Source organism: Alligator mississippiensis, chromosome 1 (genome assembly GCF_030867095.1).
Source record: "Alligator mississippiensis isolate rAllMis1 chromosome 1, rAllMis1, whole genome shotgun sequence".
In the NCBI taxonomy this organism is placed as follows: Eukaryota; Metazoa; Chordata; order Crocodylia; family Alligatoridae; genus Alligator; species Alligator mississippiensis.
The window spans coordinates 349,770,677-349,789,069 of NC_081824.1; the positions used below are offsets into that span (position 1 = coordinate 349,770,677).

Here is an 18,393-nt window from a genome sequence, read left to right on the forward strand (position 1 = left end):
GTTTATCAGTAATACTAGCTACTCATAAGCCCGGCTCCATCACAGAGTCTACAACCAATCCATCCAGTCCCCAGAGTTAGAAGTTGAGCTGGGAAGTTCATCAGATCATTGTTGCTTCCAAACAATTTCTATCAGTGAGATTTCTGTGAAGCTCTGTTTTGTTTTTAAATGAGCATTATCCTAAGGGAGCCTTTAGAGAAGATGGGAGGGAAAAGTACTGTAGGATATCTTTCCTCTTGGTGAATCCCATCTTCCATGAAGCTGCCCCTATGGGATATGACTGTTTTTTGCAGGTGGCAGGATAAGTTTCATATGATTCCTCCTGCTAGCTAAATTGATCTTCCAGAAGAAAATATGAGCCACAACAACAGGGAGACAGAGCCCTCTCTTCTCTGGTAGGGAGCAATGTGCATTGACAAGACACTTGGATACGATGACTTCCTGGTCTTTTTTCCCATCTCATTTCTTTGGCTAATTTATAAATTGACTCTGTTTAATCAGTGTATATACTGTATTTTCAGAGCTGGAGAATCAGGGGAGAAATTGTCTCCTTTTGCCCTAGGCAACTTCAGAAAATCAGCAGGAACTAAAACTTTAGATAAATACTTATTTTTACATACAGTATGCCACCATGATATGGTTCCAAATCAAGAATTAGAAGTTTGGGTTATTAGTGTTAGAAAATAACATTATATTGACTCCTGCAAGAATTTTTAAAGTAATTGGCAAGTGCCAAAAAGTCACTATATACAGACACTGAAAGATGGTGAACACTTCTAATGACACAGGCATAGTGGCATAGGCATCTTATACCAACATGATAAAAAGTTCACTAGTTCTTATATTAACATTGTGTGGAGAAAGTCAGATATAAATTGATTCAAAGACTCTCTTCAAATAAAGGTACGGTACAAATAGACAGTGCTTGTATTAGGACAGAGCCAGCATGGGGTCAAGACCTACTCTGCAAGGTTAGTTCACAATTGAAAAATGACTGGTGATATTCTGCTGTCCTGGAAAATGCAGCAAGAAATATTAGTGCATCATTTAAGTTTGGCAGGAAATTAAGCTGTCTGGTAGGGTATGAAAAATGTTTTGTGGCTGAAGAGCAAAAAATTATATATGCTCTTCAAATAAAAAGAATAATGCGTTTATAAAATGAAAAAATATTACCTAACATTAAATGTTGCTGTATGGAGGGAATGATAAATGCACACTCTTAACTTGGCAGATGGCTTCAAAAGGTTTTTTTTATAACAATGGCAAAACACCTTCTAAACTCCATTTGCTGGTATGGAAGGGAATGTATTATATTTGCCTTTTCCATATTGGAAAAATACTTGTATAAAATTTAAAATATACTCATTTGTTAACTCAATGAGTTAACATTAACTCAATGAGTTAAAATCTATGTAATTATTTTATTTAACTCAATGGAATTCACCATCCAGCGCAGGGTGACAAGGGCCTGCAGCAAGGCGGTAGCCCTAGACTTCAAGAGGGCCAACTTCAACGAGTTGAGGAGATTAGTGGGAGAGGAGCTGGGGTTCTCAAGGGCAGGGGAACTCAGTGCCCAAGATGAGTGGTCGTTCCTTAAGGAGACGATACTCAGGGCACAAGGGGTGATGATCCCAAAAGCCCCCCTGGCTCACCAAGGACGTCCAGGAATGCCTGGTTGCCAAAAAGGCGGCGTACACCCGGTGGAAGGGGGTGGAAAGGAGTATACCTCCGCTGCTTGGGCCTGTAGGGGGGCTGTTAGGAAAGCTAAGGTGGACATAGAGCTAGGACTAGCGTCCAAGATCAAAGATAATAAAAAGTCCTTTTTCAAATATATAGGGAGGATGAAGAAGGCACCGGGAAACATGGGGCCCCTGCAAGATACGCTGGGCAACCTGGTGATTGTGCCAAAGGAGAAAGCAGACCGCTTCAACAAATTCTTCACCTCCGTTTTCTTGTGCAGGGACCGGGAGTCCCCCACCATGATTCAAGACGGACTCGAGGGGAACACCTCCAGGCCTAAGGTTGAGGAGGACCAGGTTAGAGTGCTTCTGGAGGGGCTGGACGTGTTCAAATCAGCAGGTCCAGATGCTCTCCACCCCAGGGTGTTGAGGGAGCTAGCAGGGGTTATTTCAGGGCCCTTGGCACGGCTTAATGAGCGCTTGTGGAGCTCGGGCCAGGTGCTAGATGATTGGAAGATAGCCAGTGTGGTCCCCATCCTTAAAAAAGGGAGGAGGGAGGACCCGGGCAACTATAGGCCCATCAGTCTTACCTCAATTCTGGGGGAACTCTTTGAGAAGATGATCTTTGAGAAGATCATCAAGGAGCGCATCTATGATGGGCCAGCAGTGGGGATGATGCTCAAGGGCAACCAGCACGGTTTCATTAGGGGTAGGTCATGTCAGACCAACGATTGTCTTTCACGATCAGGTCACAAAAGTATTGGATGCAGGTGTCACTGTGGATGTAGTCTTTCTGGACTTCAGCAAGGCCTTTGACACTGTGTCCCACCCCATCCTCATTAAAAAACTAGGCGACTGTGGCATTGATGCCTACACGGTCAAATGGATTGCAAATTGGCTGAAGGGTTGTACTCAGAGGGTGGTGGTGGACGGGTCATATTTGACCTGGGGGGAAGTGGGCAGCGGAGTCCCCCAGGGCTCGGTCCTTGGGGCCACACTGTTCAATTTCTTTATCAGCGATTTGGACGACAAGGGTGAAAAGCAACCTGTTCAAATTTGCTGATGATACCAAAATTTGGGGTGAGGTGGGCACGCTAGTAGGGAGGGAAAGACTGCAGCAAGACCTGGATAGGTTGCAGGGGTGGGCTAACAAAAACAGGATGCATTTCAGTACTGACAAGTGCAGGGTGCTGCACTTGGGCAGTAGTAACCGGCAGCACACTTATAAGATGGGAAACTCCCTTCTTGAGAGCACGGAGGCAGAAAAGGATCTTGGAGTCATCATTGACTCCAAGATGAACATGGGCCGACAATGCGAGGTCACGGTCGGCAGGGCCAACTGGACCCTATCATGCATCCACAGGTGCATCTCAAGTAGGGCCAAGGAGGTGATCCTCCCTCTCTACGCGACACTGGTCAGGCCACAGCTGGGGTACTGTGTCCAGTTCTGGGCACCCCACTTCACAAGGGATGTGGACAACATTGAGAGGGTCCAGAGGAGGACCACCCACGTGATCCAGGGACAGTAGGACAGACCCTACAATGAGAGGCTACGGGACCTGAACCTGTTCAGCCTTCACAAGAGAAGGCTGAGGGGGGACCTTGTGGCTGTCTATAAACTCACTAGGGGGGACCAGAAGGGTTTGGGGGAGACCTTGTTTCCCCTAGCGCCCCCCAGGATAACAAGGAATAACGGCCACAAGTTGTTGGAGAGTAGGTTTAGATTAGACATCTGTAAGAACTACTTCACAGTCAGGGCAGCTAGGATCTGGAACCAACTTCTGAGGGAAGTAGTGCTGGCTCCTGCCCTGGGGGTCTTTAAGAAGAGGCTTGATGCCTACCTGGCTGGGTCATTTGAGCCCAGTTTTCCTTCTGCCCAGGCAGGGGGTCGGACTTGAAGATCTACAAGGTCCCTTCCGACCCTACTTCTATGATTCTATGATTTAATCTTCAAAATATGTACATTGGACGAAGATCTTTAGTTTGATGAAGCCATGGCAACCAGACTGCTGACTAAAAACATCTCTTCCTGTTTGTGAAATACTTGTGAAATATGCTCAACAAATCATAAGGCCAAACCAGTAGTTCTTATTCAGTCATCTCTTAAGCAAAGTTTTCTTTGACTAGGTTTCTTACATGCCTAAATATGAGTTTTGCTTGAAAAAGGGCTTTAGAATTTGCTGCATGAAAAGCTACTTTAAGGAAGAGATTTGCTGCATCATTCAATCCATCTTCTTGCCAGTGCGGGACTGTTTCTTTTATTTCTGGTCTGTTTCTAATCGTCTTAAAAGAGAAACTTTCATAGTCTGAAATACTTCCTGATAAGGAAGTCTGTATTTGCTATTTTGCCTACTTTTTAATTTTTTATACCTTTCCCTTAATTTCTGAAGAGCCAGGATGAACACATTTCTTCTCTTGCATCTTGGTCCTTTTTGGTGATAAACTTAGCTTAAAGAAATGTTCCCACATTTACTCATAACCAAGACGAGGGTTTTTCCCCCCTGCCATTTAACATGGAGGGCCCTCATCTTGGATTTGAGTACAAAGTGGTGGAGGGTGGGTAGCCGCTGTAGCTCCAACTACACCCCAACCTGGGGTCAGGATCAGAGTTGCCAGCTGCTGCCTGCACTCTCCTGCTCCCTGCAGGTAAGTCTAAGGAGGGGGAGGCGGGAGTATGGGGGAGGCCAGATTGAGGCCCCCATGGTGAGGGAGGGAGTGGGGCAGAAGCAGATCCTGGGGTGCTGCCTAGCCAGGGTGGTACATGCAGCTTGGGTGGGAAAAAGGACAAAGCCATGGGTGGCTCATCCAGAGGGCACGGGGGGTGGCTTCCCGCCATTGCATGCACCCTCCAGAGGGGCATGGGGGCACGTGCCCTCCCAGATTTGTGCGCAGGGTAGGGACAGATGTGGGCTGCCTGCTGCAGGGTCAGGGCTTTCTGCCTGCTGCCTTTCCCCCGGGAGCCCCACACTGGCTGCCTGGCCGCAGTAGGGGCAGCAGTGGCATGGAGTTGTGCTCCCTGCTGCGGCCAGGCAGGCAGAGGGCACATGGCTGGTATGGGGTTCCCGGAGCAAAGGCAGCAGGGCAGGAAGCCCTGACCCTGCACCAGATAACCTACATCCACCCCCACTCAGGTCAGCTCTGCTCCAGCCATGGCCGGGGGCAGGGAGGTAAAAGAAGAGGGGGTTATGTGTCCCTCCTTTCCATTTTGGAAAGGTGGTCACGCCAGCTCCAGTCTGAGGCATAGAGCATGTAGTTGCTCCAGGCCTGGCCTAGGAGCAGTGGTGGTGATGACAGCAGCTTTGGCCCAGACTCTGGGGCCTGACCAGGGCTACCACCACCACAATACCTTCTATGCAGCCAGGCTGCAGCTGAATCAACCATATGTTCCATGCCCCAGGCTGGAGTGGAGCCAGAGCTGGGGGAGGCAGGTGCTGGGGTGTGGGAGTTGGGGTCTGCAGGTAGTGGGGTGGGGGAGAGGGCAGGTGGCAGAGGGCAAAGTGTGGTGGGCCAAGGGGCAGGGGTCGGGCTGCTTGACTCACCCACTGCCTCTCCCCACTGTCTGCCTCCTTGCCTGCTACAGCAGTGGGGGAGACAAATTTAAATTGACCCTCCAATATTGAGATTCTATACATGAAATATTACAACACGTTTATACATTTTCCATGTATAGAATCAAATTATGGGGTGGGGGAAGAGTCATCTTAAATTCAGAGTCATCTTGGATGCAGGTAAATACAGTATTTATAAGCTGTGGAAAGTATCTGCTGTTATTAGTACATTCTGAACATTTACAAAATGAAGATATGTTCTGCTTTAAGTGTAGGTTAAGAATAAACCATTCCTTAATATCTCTACTGTTGTATAGTTTCTTTGTGCTAAACTGAATTTCCTATCAAATTGATCTGTGATCTTGATTTTTTTTTTTTTTTTCAGCACACCTGGACCTGGAGAATGAAAAAATCTAGTCAGTGTTTGGCAAATGCAAAGGATTGATACCTACTATCATCCTACAGGTACCAGACCTGTGAAACCTTATCATCCCATTGATGTATCAAATTTCAAACAACTGGTATTCTATACAGTTCTTGCAGGCCACAACAAGTCAACAGTGTCTACTTTTGCACTGTCTTTTAGCTACTCTAGGCAAAAAATACATTGTTTTGTCTGTTTCTAGATAATTTAGCAAATTCTAACTTGTTTCCCTTTCAAGCAGCTGTACCACACACCGTACTCTTCTTTTTTTGATTGACTTGAACCATATATTAACTACAGCATTTCTGCTGTGCTTGAACAATCAATCATTTTTATATTGTTAAAGCTTTTCCTTGCCCATGGATGAACAAAAAAAAGTAGTCAGGGTGTACAAAATCATGGTCCACATAAATTATCAAAAATGGTAATAAAATCATTTTTGGCTCTTAAACTGTTATCTTCCTACTTCCATGCAAGAACAGATCCAGCTACATCCAACATGAGCCTGTGGAAAAGTTTTTCATTTATACTCATTGGGCACTTTCACATGCTTAACACTAAGGACATGTAGTAATTTGGGATTTGGACTGTTTGTTTTGTGCAAAATATTATAGGAAAATCCGCCCTGATGTTAGAATCTAGTGACTTTCACGTACTGATTTATGTAGGTGTTAGTTACTACACACATTTAAGCCTATTATAAAATGTAATAATTTGGCAGATTTTTTAAGTCAGTGTTTTCTTTGGATGTAGTTTAGAGAACTATGCTAATTCATATACCTTCATTAAAAGGTGATCTGAAAACTGCCAGCTTCTAACAGACTTTTTTTTATTATGCTGTCAGCTTTTAATGAGTAGAAGGAAACAAATATAACTAAGAGTCAGTGCTTTTTCCCCATCCAACACTACACAATGACTATGAAAGTTCAGTTTTCATCCAGAGCACATTCTTAATCTGCCTCCAATGCAGATGTCGCTTACATTATGTAAAAAAGCTTAGACATAGCTTAGCACAGAAATTTCAAAGACATGCACCACACCATATGGAAATCACTAGATTTTGACCCCCACCCCCATTCCCCAAAGATTGATGGCTGGAATTGAGTTGGACAAAGTGTGTTTTATCCTCTTTGGCCCTTGTCCATAACACCATGAGAATGTTAAGAAACTGGCTAGCAATCCTGTAATTTAAGCTTTGGCAGAATTTCCATTATAAAAACCTTATTATTAAGAAAAATTATAACTTGACTATGACTTTTCTCCAGACTCAGATTTTGCATGCACTCTCATAAAAAAAAAAATTATATATATATATATATATATATATATATATATATATATTAGTGCTTTAATAGGATAATCATACTTGTTTCAAATATGAGTTTGCTTTTGTAACTCAAAAACAGCTTTAATTTTTAAGTGGTCATACAGCCAGCCATTTCTCCATAATGTGCTATTTAATAAAACCATCTTTTTAAAGAATATGTCCATTGTTCATAATGGGGCTACTGAAGTTATTTGGACTTATCAATCAATTCAGAATAAGAACCAAAGAATGATATTATGTAGTGTGTGGCACATAAAGGAAAAGATGTTTGCAAATGTGTTATCTTCAATGTTTGTGACTTTTAATTAAATCTGGTACAATTTTGCTTATTCACAGATAGAAAAACTTGTTTTTAAATTATTTTTCTTTCATGATGGCAGTGATGTTTACTGAACTGAACCCTACAAGAGGAATACTGAATAGTAATACTGAAAAGTATTTCCTGACTACTTTATAGACTTATTACATGTCCATGAACTACAGCATGGTTTTGGAAATCCTGATGGATGTACATATTGAAAAAAAATGTTTGGCAAAATTGAAATGATACAAAATGCATACATCATCACATCCTGAATATTGCCTCTAAAACAGATTTGGATGAACATGATTAAGCTGTAAATATTTTTCTATATATTAGTCTTCTCCTATTCCCTAATTCTTTTTTCCTGTTACCTAGTGAAGTTCCAATCACATTTGCTTCTTGTTTCTCTTTCTCCTGTTCACTTTCTGTCTGATCTCCACACTGCTTGTCCCTCACACATTTCCTTCCTCAACTTTTAGTTTCCCATTTCTTGTCCTCTGGTCACCTATATTCTCACCTGTTTCCCTCCCATCTGCTGCCCTAATTTTTTCACTTGCTATTTCACTTTGCTTTGCTGAGATCCAGTCATCTTTTCATTCCCTTTTATGACTTTCCTAGCCCTTCCCCTTCCAAGTATTTTCCTCTTTAATGCTATCTAAGCTTGTCCTTGGGCTGATCAAGAGAACCCTTTACAGGTTGGGAATTGTGGTTCTCAGTGTCAAAGACCAGATGACCTTTTACTCTGCACTGCAGCTGTTTAGAGGGCAGGCAGGCAGGAGACAGGAAGGGAATAGCAAGGACCCCTTTTATGGGGCAGTCACAGGGGGTACTATTACTAGGATATTAGTGGGAACAAGAGAATGTGAAACCAAGAAAAGTCCCTATATGTGCCTTCACAGGATGATGGAAGGGAATCAAGTTAGGTTCCTAAAACTCTCTCGAGTCAATAGAATATTAGGAGCCTGCAAAGGATGTTGTCCACAATACTCTTCATGCTAATGGTGAGACATCTAGGGCAGGGGTGGGCAGTTATTTGGGGTTGAGGGCTACTTAGGGAGTTTTAGGGAGCTGTCATGGACCAGGTCAGCACCCCTGCCCTCCCAACAGCTAACCAAAACTCCTTAAGAGGCTCTGTTCTACATTTGGCTGGCCAGCTGGGATGAGGCCATGGCTGGGAAGCAGCATCCAGGAGCAGGTGGGCAGGGCCAGGGCTTGGCTCATGGGGCCGTGACAGAAAAGGGCCGGGGCCCAGTGCAGAGCTACAATCCGCTGCCTGCACATTCTTATGATAGACGCCAGGTCTGCAGACAGGAGAGTGTGGGGAGCAAATCGTGGTTCTGCCCTGGCTCTGCACTGTCGCTGCCCAGTGATCCCAGGGTCTCCATTGAGACCGGCCGGGACCCACATGGGCAGGGCACATGGCCAGGTGGACAGGATGGGGTTGCAAGTGGGCAGGCAGGGAGTGGCATCCAGAAGTGGGATGGGTGGACAGGGTCAAATCTGGGATCTTGGGACAGTGACAGCGTGAGGCCTGGGCCTGGGCCAGAGCTGCAACCCTCCCCTTGCACACCCCTGCCTGCGGAACCAGTGCCCATTGCAGGGACATGTGGGCAGCAGGTCATGGCTCTGTCCCAGGCCCTGGCCCCACGCTGTGACAACCCCAAGATCCCAGACCCAGCTCCACCCCTCCCACCTGTCCTGCTCCCGGATACCACTCCCCATCCACCAGCAGCCCCATCCCATCCACATGGCTGCATGCCCTGCCCACACGGATCCTGCCTCTGGCGGTGGATGGGCCAGGGTGCTTGGGCAGCAGGGCTGGGTTTAGTGGTGGCAGCCAGAAGGAGTTACCACTGCCGCGGCTGCAGGGAAGCAGTTCTGGCCACTACACCACCCCAGCTCTGCCATGTGCCTGGGGCAGCAGGTCTCAATGGGCTGCCCCCCTATGCCTGGGCTGGGTGGACTGAGGGACCTGCTGCAGGATGGACAAAATCTCTTGGCAGGCCACATATGGCCCGCAGACTATATTTTGTGGCCTCTGATTTAGAGTAAGCAAATAAGAAATATTGAACAGAGGATGTGTCAGAGGATGTCTGAACTTTCATTCCTGACTGGAGTGCAGTTGCTTCTGTCCATGTGGATCCCCAGAGCTCTCTTCTGAGGGTAGATGCTTAACTGCTAGGCCACCCCCCTTCTTAAAACATGTCCAGAGGAAGAGGAACCCACTCTGTTTTGTAGGTAAGTGGTTAAAATGTTCAGGTAGAAAGTGACAGACCTAGGCTCAAAGCCCTCCTCAGGCTAAGGGGATACAAACCTATCTGATTCATCTCGCATGAGTGCCCCAATTACCAGGCTGTAGAGCAGTATGGGTAGGAAGCACCCTCCACTTCTCGCAGGGAAGCTGGGCCACTGCACAGCCAAAAACTGGCCATAGGGATAGAAGGAGAGTAAGCAAGTGGGAGTCTGACTGTATAGTCTTGTGCAAGGCTGTCCAACTTGTGGCCTGTGGGCTGTATGTGGTCCACGGGAAGTTATGTTGTGGCCCCCAGGCTATTGCTCAGCCATTGCTCGCTCCTCCCATCCTTCCAGCTGCAACAGCAGTCAGAGTTTCTGGGCTACCCTCTCCATCTTCCAGCTTTCACTGCCTGCACCTGCTACAGGAGTTGGGACAGTGGATTACAACACAGCTGGGGGAGCTGAGGATGAGCCTGGGGCCATGCAGTGCAGCAGTGAGATGGGTGTGGGGACACAGTGCAGTGGTAGGGGGGCGTCTGCATGGTGTGCAGCCTTAGGGAACCAGGACTCACCCTGGAGCAGCTCATGGGTATGCAGTGCCTGATGGTGTGGCCTGTTGGCCCTTTAGCCCTTGGCCACTTAGAAGTTGGACAGTCTTGGTCCAGCAGTTGGGGCACTTGGCTGGTATAACTTGTTTCTGGTCCTTGGTCTATTAGTGCATTTTACACTCAACAGCTGGATAAAAGTCAGGAATATGTCTGAGAGCAGGAACTGGAATCCATGCTCCTTCCTGTCCCTTGACAGTTGAGTGTTACTGCCTTCAGGTCAGAAAAACATTTGAAGGGGTTTTGCTCTTGCATGTTCATAAGGTAAGACAGGGTAAACTAAAAAGAAAAACTCAAAAGGAGCTTCTAATGTTCACTCAGTCAACCACTTTTGACAAAAAATATTTACTCATTGGATTTAACTATCTAAACAGAACCTTGAAGTAGACTGTTCACCTGCCCACAGCTTGTTGCAGCAAAGTTTGTTATTTTTCCTTTTACCTGTGAACTTCAGCAGAAACTACCAAACTTTGAACAATAAGGGAGCTACGTACAGAAAAGCTTTTATTTGCCAGAGAACAGCAGCTGCCCCAGAGTTATTCTCTCTTTTCTCTCCAGGTTGGATTTGGAGTTTGTGTTGGAGTCTTGTTTTACAAACCTCTTGGGACCTCGAGTCTGCTATTTGTGGGTGTATATATGTACAGACAGGTAGCCAGAAGGCAGTAGCCATGGCTGCGATCCACAGAGGTAATGAAATACAGGTCAAATGGCAAATCCTCTACAGATTAGTCCATATAAGAAATGCAAAGTATCCTTATACCAATTTCCAGGCATTTCTGTTTCTGTCTTCTAAAGGCCAATATCCTATGTGGTGCCTAAGGTTTGTTCTACACCTTTGCTGTTCATGCACCTGGATATCTCAAAAGATGGCCAACTAATCTGGAAGAAGCCTTCTGTTTTATACATAGAATTGGCACAACTGTTGTTTGAAGGTCTATTATTTGAAGCAAAACAGTCTCTCATGGAGGGTCGTTCAGTGCTGTTGCTTCTTTTGGGATTTTGCAGTCCCTGTTCACCTGCCTCTCCTTGGACCACCCTCCTAGGGGTTATATGGCTTATGAGTTTTACCCAAGTTGGAATAGATGGAAGCTACTTGAAACAGAAGTTACTTGCCAGAAACTAGTAGGGTCAGTGTTGTTATAGCTGTGATGGTCCAGGAATGTAGGAGAAGTGAGGGTTTTCTGTGATATCTTTTATCAGACCAGCCATGTAGTTGGGAGACCTGTTGGACAAGCTTTTGCACATCAAGTGTCCTGTAAGAGGCAGACCCAGGTTGAGCTAAATATCAGAGCTATTTGCCACTACTTGTGGTTAGTAGCAGCTCTTTATAACACCTCTTCATTCCTTGTTCACAGCTCTCCTCCATCCCTCCAAGAATGCTTGCATTTTCATGAAGCCTGGGTCTGCTTCTTTGTTAGACCTAAGGAAGAACAGCTGATGTCCGAAAGTTTGTCTAACAGCTTTTCCAACTTCACAACTGGTCCGTTAAAAGATATCACAAAAAATCCTTGACTCTTTGCCTGGCCCCGGACAGATACTACATTTAAAATGTGATTAACTGGTATTGACCTGTATTTCCTTACATCTGTGTCTAGGAGAATAATGCCTTCTGACTAGCTGTCTGTAAATATATACTCCCACTAATTGCTGACCCAAGATCCCAAGAGGTTTGTTAAACAAGACTCCAACACAAACTCCAAATGCAGCTTGGAGAGAAGAGAGAGAATAACTCTAGGGCAGCTGCCATTTTCTGGCAGGTATATGTAATAACTTTGTGGTTCATTCCTATCACAGTTTATTGAAATGCATGGCCAGCTCTTGCAACTTGTAGAGCTTTTCAAGACTCCTGCGTGCTCCAGAGGCTAGGAGTGCCCCTAGGCTGGTCGGGACTCCCAGCCAGGTGACTGTACCACATGCTCCCCGGGCAGGAAACCCCATCAGCTGATTGGAGCTCCCAACTGGGGGAGCTCATTCTGTGCTCCTGAGGCTGGGAGCTATGATCAGCTGATGAGCTCTGATTAGCCCAGAATCAGGCTTCCCCTGCACTGGCAATATAGCACGTGTGGCATGGCAGGAAGCACAACTGTTGGGATCCCACATCAGATCCTATGCGCATTTACTTTAACGTCTGTCAGGGACCCCAGAAACTGCCATTCTTTGACAGTCCCCTCTGCCTAGTCATATTCCTTGCCCGTTTGTTTGAAGTCTCAAGACAATAAGTCTGACATTATGAAAGAAAACTACGATGCCTTCTTCAACATCAGAATCCTCCATGGGGGTAGCTGGAACTAACCTGCAGCTAAATGCTAAGGGATACCAATCCCACCAGTATGAATATGCAGAGAAGATGTTCTTGAAGAAGAGCATTAGTAAGTAACCCCTCTCTATGATATTGGTATTATTAATTTAATAGAAAGGCACAGGTGGAATGAACTATCGGATGGCTGAAGATTGAATTTCTAAAAAGTCAAGCATCATCTTTTTGGTCTTTTTTCTTTCTGTATCCTGGTTTCCATAATTTTTCTACTTTCTCCAACCCTCTTTCCTTTCCCATAGGTCAGCAAGTCTTTTGACCACATAATATCTTTAATATAGTCTAAGCTGCATGTAGTGAGTGTATTTGACAATCAAAAATTGCCCAACATGTAGGGCAGCAGTTATAAACAAACCTGAAATTGGCTAGGTCCTGTCAGTTGGAGGCAAGGAGCCCAGAGTATTGTAACAAGAATTCCTGAGACGCTAACAGCTTAGTAAAGGCTGATGGCAAGCTCTGAGTAACAATGTCAGGAGCATTTACAAGACAGGAAAAGTTGAGGGCATCTTAAATTTATAGGCATGCTTAAATTAGTTTAAGTAATGTCTTTAATACTGAAATCAAGATAATTAATAAATGGCTATTGCTTTTTCTGCAATTTAAATCCACGGGTGTCTTAAATGGCTTATTCTGTATACATTTTTAAAGCTCAATTAAAAATTGAACTTGGAAGTAGGCGGTGTGATTCTCTTACTATACAACATATGGCATCTATTCTAGGGACAGTTGGGAAAAAACGAGTGTGTTGAGGATGAGGAAATAGAAGGTTTAAAAATATTTTCATAAACACTTTTCCTTTGAACTGTTTTACAGATTCAATTTTAGTGGGATTTTTAAATCCCATTTCCCTTTCTTCATGTAAAATAATAGACTTTTGGTTGTAAACTAAAGGGCGTGAGAAATAGAGGCACCATGTTTGTTGCTAGCACAAAATATGAAACCTTAACATGCAGAAGCCAACCCCAGTATCATATTATCCATCAGAATAAAGACAGCGGCAAGCTCACAATAACATTTTCTTCAGATTATGGTGATAAGGCAAATCACACACACACACAGATTAGAAAACTGTATGACCAAACAGCTCTACAGTTGTGTGTCAGTATTTCTATAGGTCCCTGTAAGCTGACTAAGATAAGTTGATCTCAGGGTAAATTGCAATAAAGATGTGTTCTTTCTGATTGTTTGCTCTTACTACATTTTATGTTGCCTGCCCTAGAAATCACGAGCCCTTCAAGAGGTTCCAAGAAGAAACCTGATTTTCCATTGAGAGTGTAAATCGTTATTTATGAATGCATAAGGCAAAAGTATCACAACAATATTCAGAGTTAGGTGCTTATAAAAAATACCTGGTCTACATAACTAAAGGGATCAGCATACAAATAAAGTGAGTTTAGAAAAAGTAACACTTGTTTACATGCTTTTCAGCAGGTAAACAGGTGGTTTTTCACAGGAATTTGTTAATGTGTTAATGTTTATTCATATGAAGATGAATGTTTTCGCCTATATTTGATTTCTTTGTAGATTTATCCACTTGCCACTCCCACCAATAAGACATACACTTTGCTCATTTATTGTTGCCTTTGTCAAGTTCATAACATATGTGGTTATAAGTTGTGCAATACATATTTTTCTCCCAAAATTAGGCATGTTGGTATTATACCTGCCAAATATTCTCCAAAAGCAAGTGTTAAGCAATAGTTTTTAGACTATCTAGAGGTTCCTTGCTAAGCCCCAGGGCATTGCACTTGAAGAAATCATCTCCCTGCCCTCTCCACCGAACACCTAGGAGCTGAAGGTGGCGCCTAGATGGCTGTACTACTGCTGCTGGTGGTAAAAAAAAACAAACTGATGGCACCTAATAGAGTTGTACAGTTCATCACAGCAATGCATAGACTGTAAGGCTGGAAGGGACCTCAGAAGATCATTGGGTCCTGCCCCCTGCACCAAGCAGGAAAGATAACTGGGGGTCAGGTGACCCCAGCAAGGTGACTGTCTAGTCTCCTCTTGAAGATTTCCAGGGTAGGCAACTGCACCACCTCTGGAGGGAGCTTGTTCCACAGTCTGGACACCCTGACTGTGAAGAAGTTTTTCCTAACGTTGAACCTGAACCTATCTTCCAGGAGTTTGTGGCCATTACTCCTGGTTTTCCCCTTGGGTGCCCTGGTGAACAGTTGCTCGCCAAGCCCTTGATGTACTCCCCTAGTGTAGGTACAATCTCACCTCTTACACCAAAGATCAAAAAGTATTTTAAACATGCAACATGTTTTGCTTGCTCCTTATAAGTCATAATTTGTTACTTAGGTAACTGCTACCTGCAGTACCTATAACTGTCCAGACAGCTGTGTTTCAATCCCAGCATTAAAAACAAACAAAGTGTGTATTGCTGCTATAGACTTTCTAAAAACAAAGAGGTGTGAGCCAATCTTATTTATCTGCCTGACAGGAAAACACTCTGTGCCTTTATCCTGAGATTGTGGTTGAGTGCGACTCTTCTCTGTTTTGTCTTTTTTGGTTTATTATTCTTTCTCCCCCTCCTCTGTCCTGGATTTGGAAAGAGGTTCCACTCAGTTTGGACTAACTCACTGCACTGCACTGAGACAGAGCTTCCCTCTTTCTTCCCTCCTTCACCCCTGCCATGCTTCTTTGTTCCCAAGAAAATAAGACATTCTGGTCTCAAAGGCTGAGGGATGAATTGGCAGCATGAGCACCCCACTGGATTAGCCATCTTTTTGCAATTAACAAATGAGAGCTTCTTTCAAAAGTGCATATTCCATTGTCAGCCCTCCCACCTTATGACAGAAGGACATGTAAAACCAGAATGCTCTTCTACTTGCATGTAGCAATGTCTCATGTTTTGGTTGTCTTGCCATGATTGCAGTTTAGATGACTGTGTTTTAGATGTCAGCGATTCCCTTATACCAATCTAATGAAATGATTCTGAGTAGGGATATATCTTTTCCCTAGTTTATTACTTACTAACCAACCCCTGCTTTTGCCTATCTTGAAGGAAGTGAGCACATAAAAGGAGCAGCTAATTGGCACTTGCAGGTAGTGGGAATTCCAGTGTTGTCTGTATTCCAGGACAGCATTCTCAGAACAGCCTGGAAGCTGTTTTAAGGCTTGTCCTTAAAATATGCAACCCGAAGAGATTATCCAGTTAAATAAAGATAATCAATCATACAGGCCTGTTTTAGGAAATTAAAAGCAAAACACAGCAGAAAAATTGCTAAATCAAGTCTGAGTGGTTTAATTGCCCTGCAAAATTCAGTACTAGCTTTATCTGCAGGGTGGTATGGTTGGAAGCAGAAAAGGCCTTACTGATGGCTGACTTGTATCCAAGTCAAAATCAGATAAAATTATGGAAATTCAAAATGAAAATGAATTTTAAAAATAAAAATTAAAGAACACTTACATTCCTTGGTATTGGGAGGCGCCAACAAACATGAGTAGCAAACCATTCCATATATGTTCCTGGGCCTGTTTTCCAACATGTAGTAACTACAATGAAGGGCAAGGCAGGCAAAATAACAAAAATGAGTTGCAGTGAAGTACAGTTGAATAGCAACCAATTATTCTGAGATAAAATCATTTTTAAAAAACCTTTACAATCAATTCGATGACATCCGCTTTTGTGTTTTTTTAGCTGAATATAGAGTCTTTCTTTTCTTCCCATCCCCCAGATAGGTAGTTTATCAACCGTTAAGCCTACATAACAAGAAGTGATATTGTTGCCTAAAACAACATTATTCTGCCTGGTGAGTTTTTAAGCTGCAGTTTACAGCATGCTCCGAAATGAAGCTTTCTAAACAAGGACAGTATTTTTAAGCAGTAATTTTCCAGGCACAGCCACCAGTTGGATTTAGTTACTTAGTTATCTGTGTATGAGGCATAAAAATAATCTCCCCAACTAAAGAGGAAAAAAGAGAAATTTAAATGAGTCACTAATAATGACTAGAAAAAAACTGCAGGAAAAGCTAGATTATGGGTTACACCAGGGGTCAGCGATATATGGCCTGCAGGCCAGATCTGGCCCATAAGAAATGTATCTAGCAGGTGGCAGCTCAGGGAATTGACAGCATTCTCCAGCCACAGCAGCAGAAGAGGCGTCCTCAGGGGTCTAACTCCTGCAGTGTTCAGTTTATGCTCTCTGCTGCAGCAGAGGAGGTATCACAAGGGTCCTGATACGTGCCTTTTCTCTCTATTCCCTTCATAGCATCTGCTGATTACAAAGACAGTGTGGGGCTGCAGCCCACAGTAGGGGTTGGGTCATAAATAGTAGCCCACAGTGGCAAAAAGCTTGGTGGTGGTTTACACTATTCCACAAAGTTCAGTGTGGGCGATGATTTATATATAGCCTCCAAGTGAGAGTTTTGATCTGCGTAAAGTCTGTTTGGATAAGTGGGCAGCATATATAAAATAAATATGACTTTTTTTTAGTTAATATGCCTTTATGTATCTAACTGTGTTGTAGTTCACTGGTCCAAATAGCTATTCCTGAATGTGTAAGTTTATCATATCTGTCAATGTATGTGAACATGACATTTTTCTGTAAACAGGTACACTCAGAAATTATTGTTGAAACTACTAAGCAAAGTTCAAAAATAGGCATTCTGGGATTTTTGTTAATAGTTCATGAAATGGCAAATGCCTGCTTGTTGTCGTATCTTGTAGTTTAATTTTAAAGTTGCTGTTCTATAGCCAAAAGCTACTATAATGGTTCAACATAAAAAACCATATGGGTGACAACAGCCACACACACACACACACACACACACACACACACACACACGAGGCTTCACCAGCATTTGTACATGTGCTTGGGCAGGGAGGGGGCGCTTTAATTAGAGCAGCTCCAAGAGCCTCTCTAGGTAAAGCACCCGGAAAGGCACATATTTCAGCATCCCTATGCTGAAAAATGGCAGTGGGGGTACTTTAACTAAAGCTCATTGAAGAAATTTAGTTAAAGTGCCCTCATTGCCATTTTTCAGCGTAGGAACACTGATACACATGACGCTGGAGTCCGCTGGGCTGTAATTACAGTGTGTCAGAGCAGCCTAACTGCACATGTATAGGCGCCCTATATGAGTATTAGACAAAAAGGTACCAGAAACAAGTACTTTCAACAGTTAAGGTGAATTACCTTAAAATCGAGACATAACTATATAGCTTTCCTTATATAGTAAATAAATTACTTTTCCCCTGACCATTTGATGAAAAGTAATTAAAAGCTATGCAAACAGTTACTGTGCTGCTACTTTTATTATATAAAAGGAGAAGGAATAAGTAGCTTAGTGCTCCTGTTCAATTACCCATCCTAATCCTGAATATTTAGTGTTAAGAACAACACTAACCTGCCACCTGCTTAAGATTTTCAAATGTTTCTAAATTTTTTGGACTTGATGCAAACAACCCAAATGATCATACCTATGGCAAGCTCAGTCACAAATCATCCATGAGTAGAATGAGGTAGTTAACAGTTTTAGTCTGAAATTAGGCAGACAGCAGGGCAGGGTGGCACTTTTATAGATTAACTGCTTTGGAGAGTCACAAGCTTTCATAGGCTATAATCTACTTTGTTAGATAATGATTTTATATTTCCTTTAGTCTGCCTCTATGCAGAATTACTTTTAAATAAGTGTAGTAGGCTTACAGTGTTGTTGTAGCCATGATGGTGCAGGAAATCTACAACAGGCAAGGATTTTTGGTGGTATCTCTTATTGGCCCAAATATTTAATTAGGAGAGACATTGAGGAAAGGCACTTTGTTCCCAAAAGCTTGTCTACCATTTCTTCCAATTCTATGGTTAGTCCAGCAAAAGATATCAACAGAAAATCTTTGACTGTTTAAAATCAATGTCTTCTAAAACAGATGGAAATTTTAATAGTGTCATTGTTTAAGGTCATCTCTCATCTCTGGAGTAATATTGAGAGAGAAGTTTCAAAGAAACAGTAGTC

General features: G+C 43.5%; 1 protein-coding gene across 3 annotated transcripts in view; it reads right to left on the bottom strand.

The window, feature by feature from the left end:
• The window catches only part of EDAR (ectodysplasin A receptor), a 116,370-nt gene that overhangs the window by 17,297 nt on the left and 80,680 nt on the right, over nt 1-18,393 (bottom strand). For all 3 annotated transcript variants that reach the window (XM_019485001.2, XM_006261513.4, XM_059721046.1), the window contains exon 5: nt 15,852-15,937. In XM_019485001.2, coding sequence (XP_019340546.1) covers nt 15,852-15,937 — 86 coding nt within the window. The remainder of the gene's footprint in view (nt 1-15,851; nt 15,938-18,393) is intronic.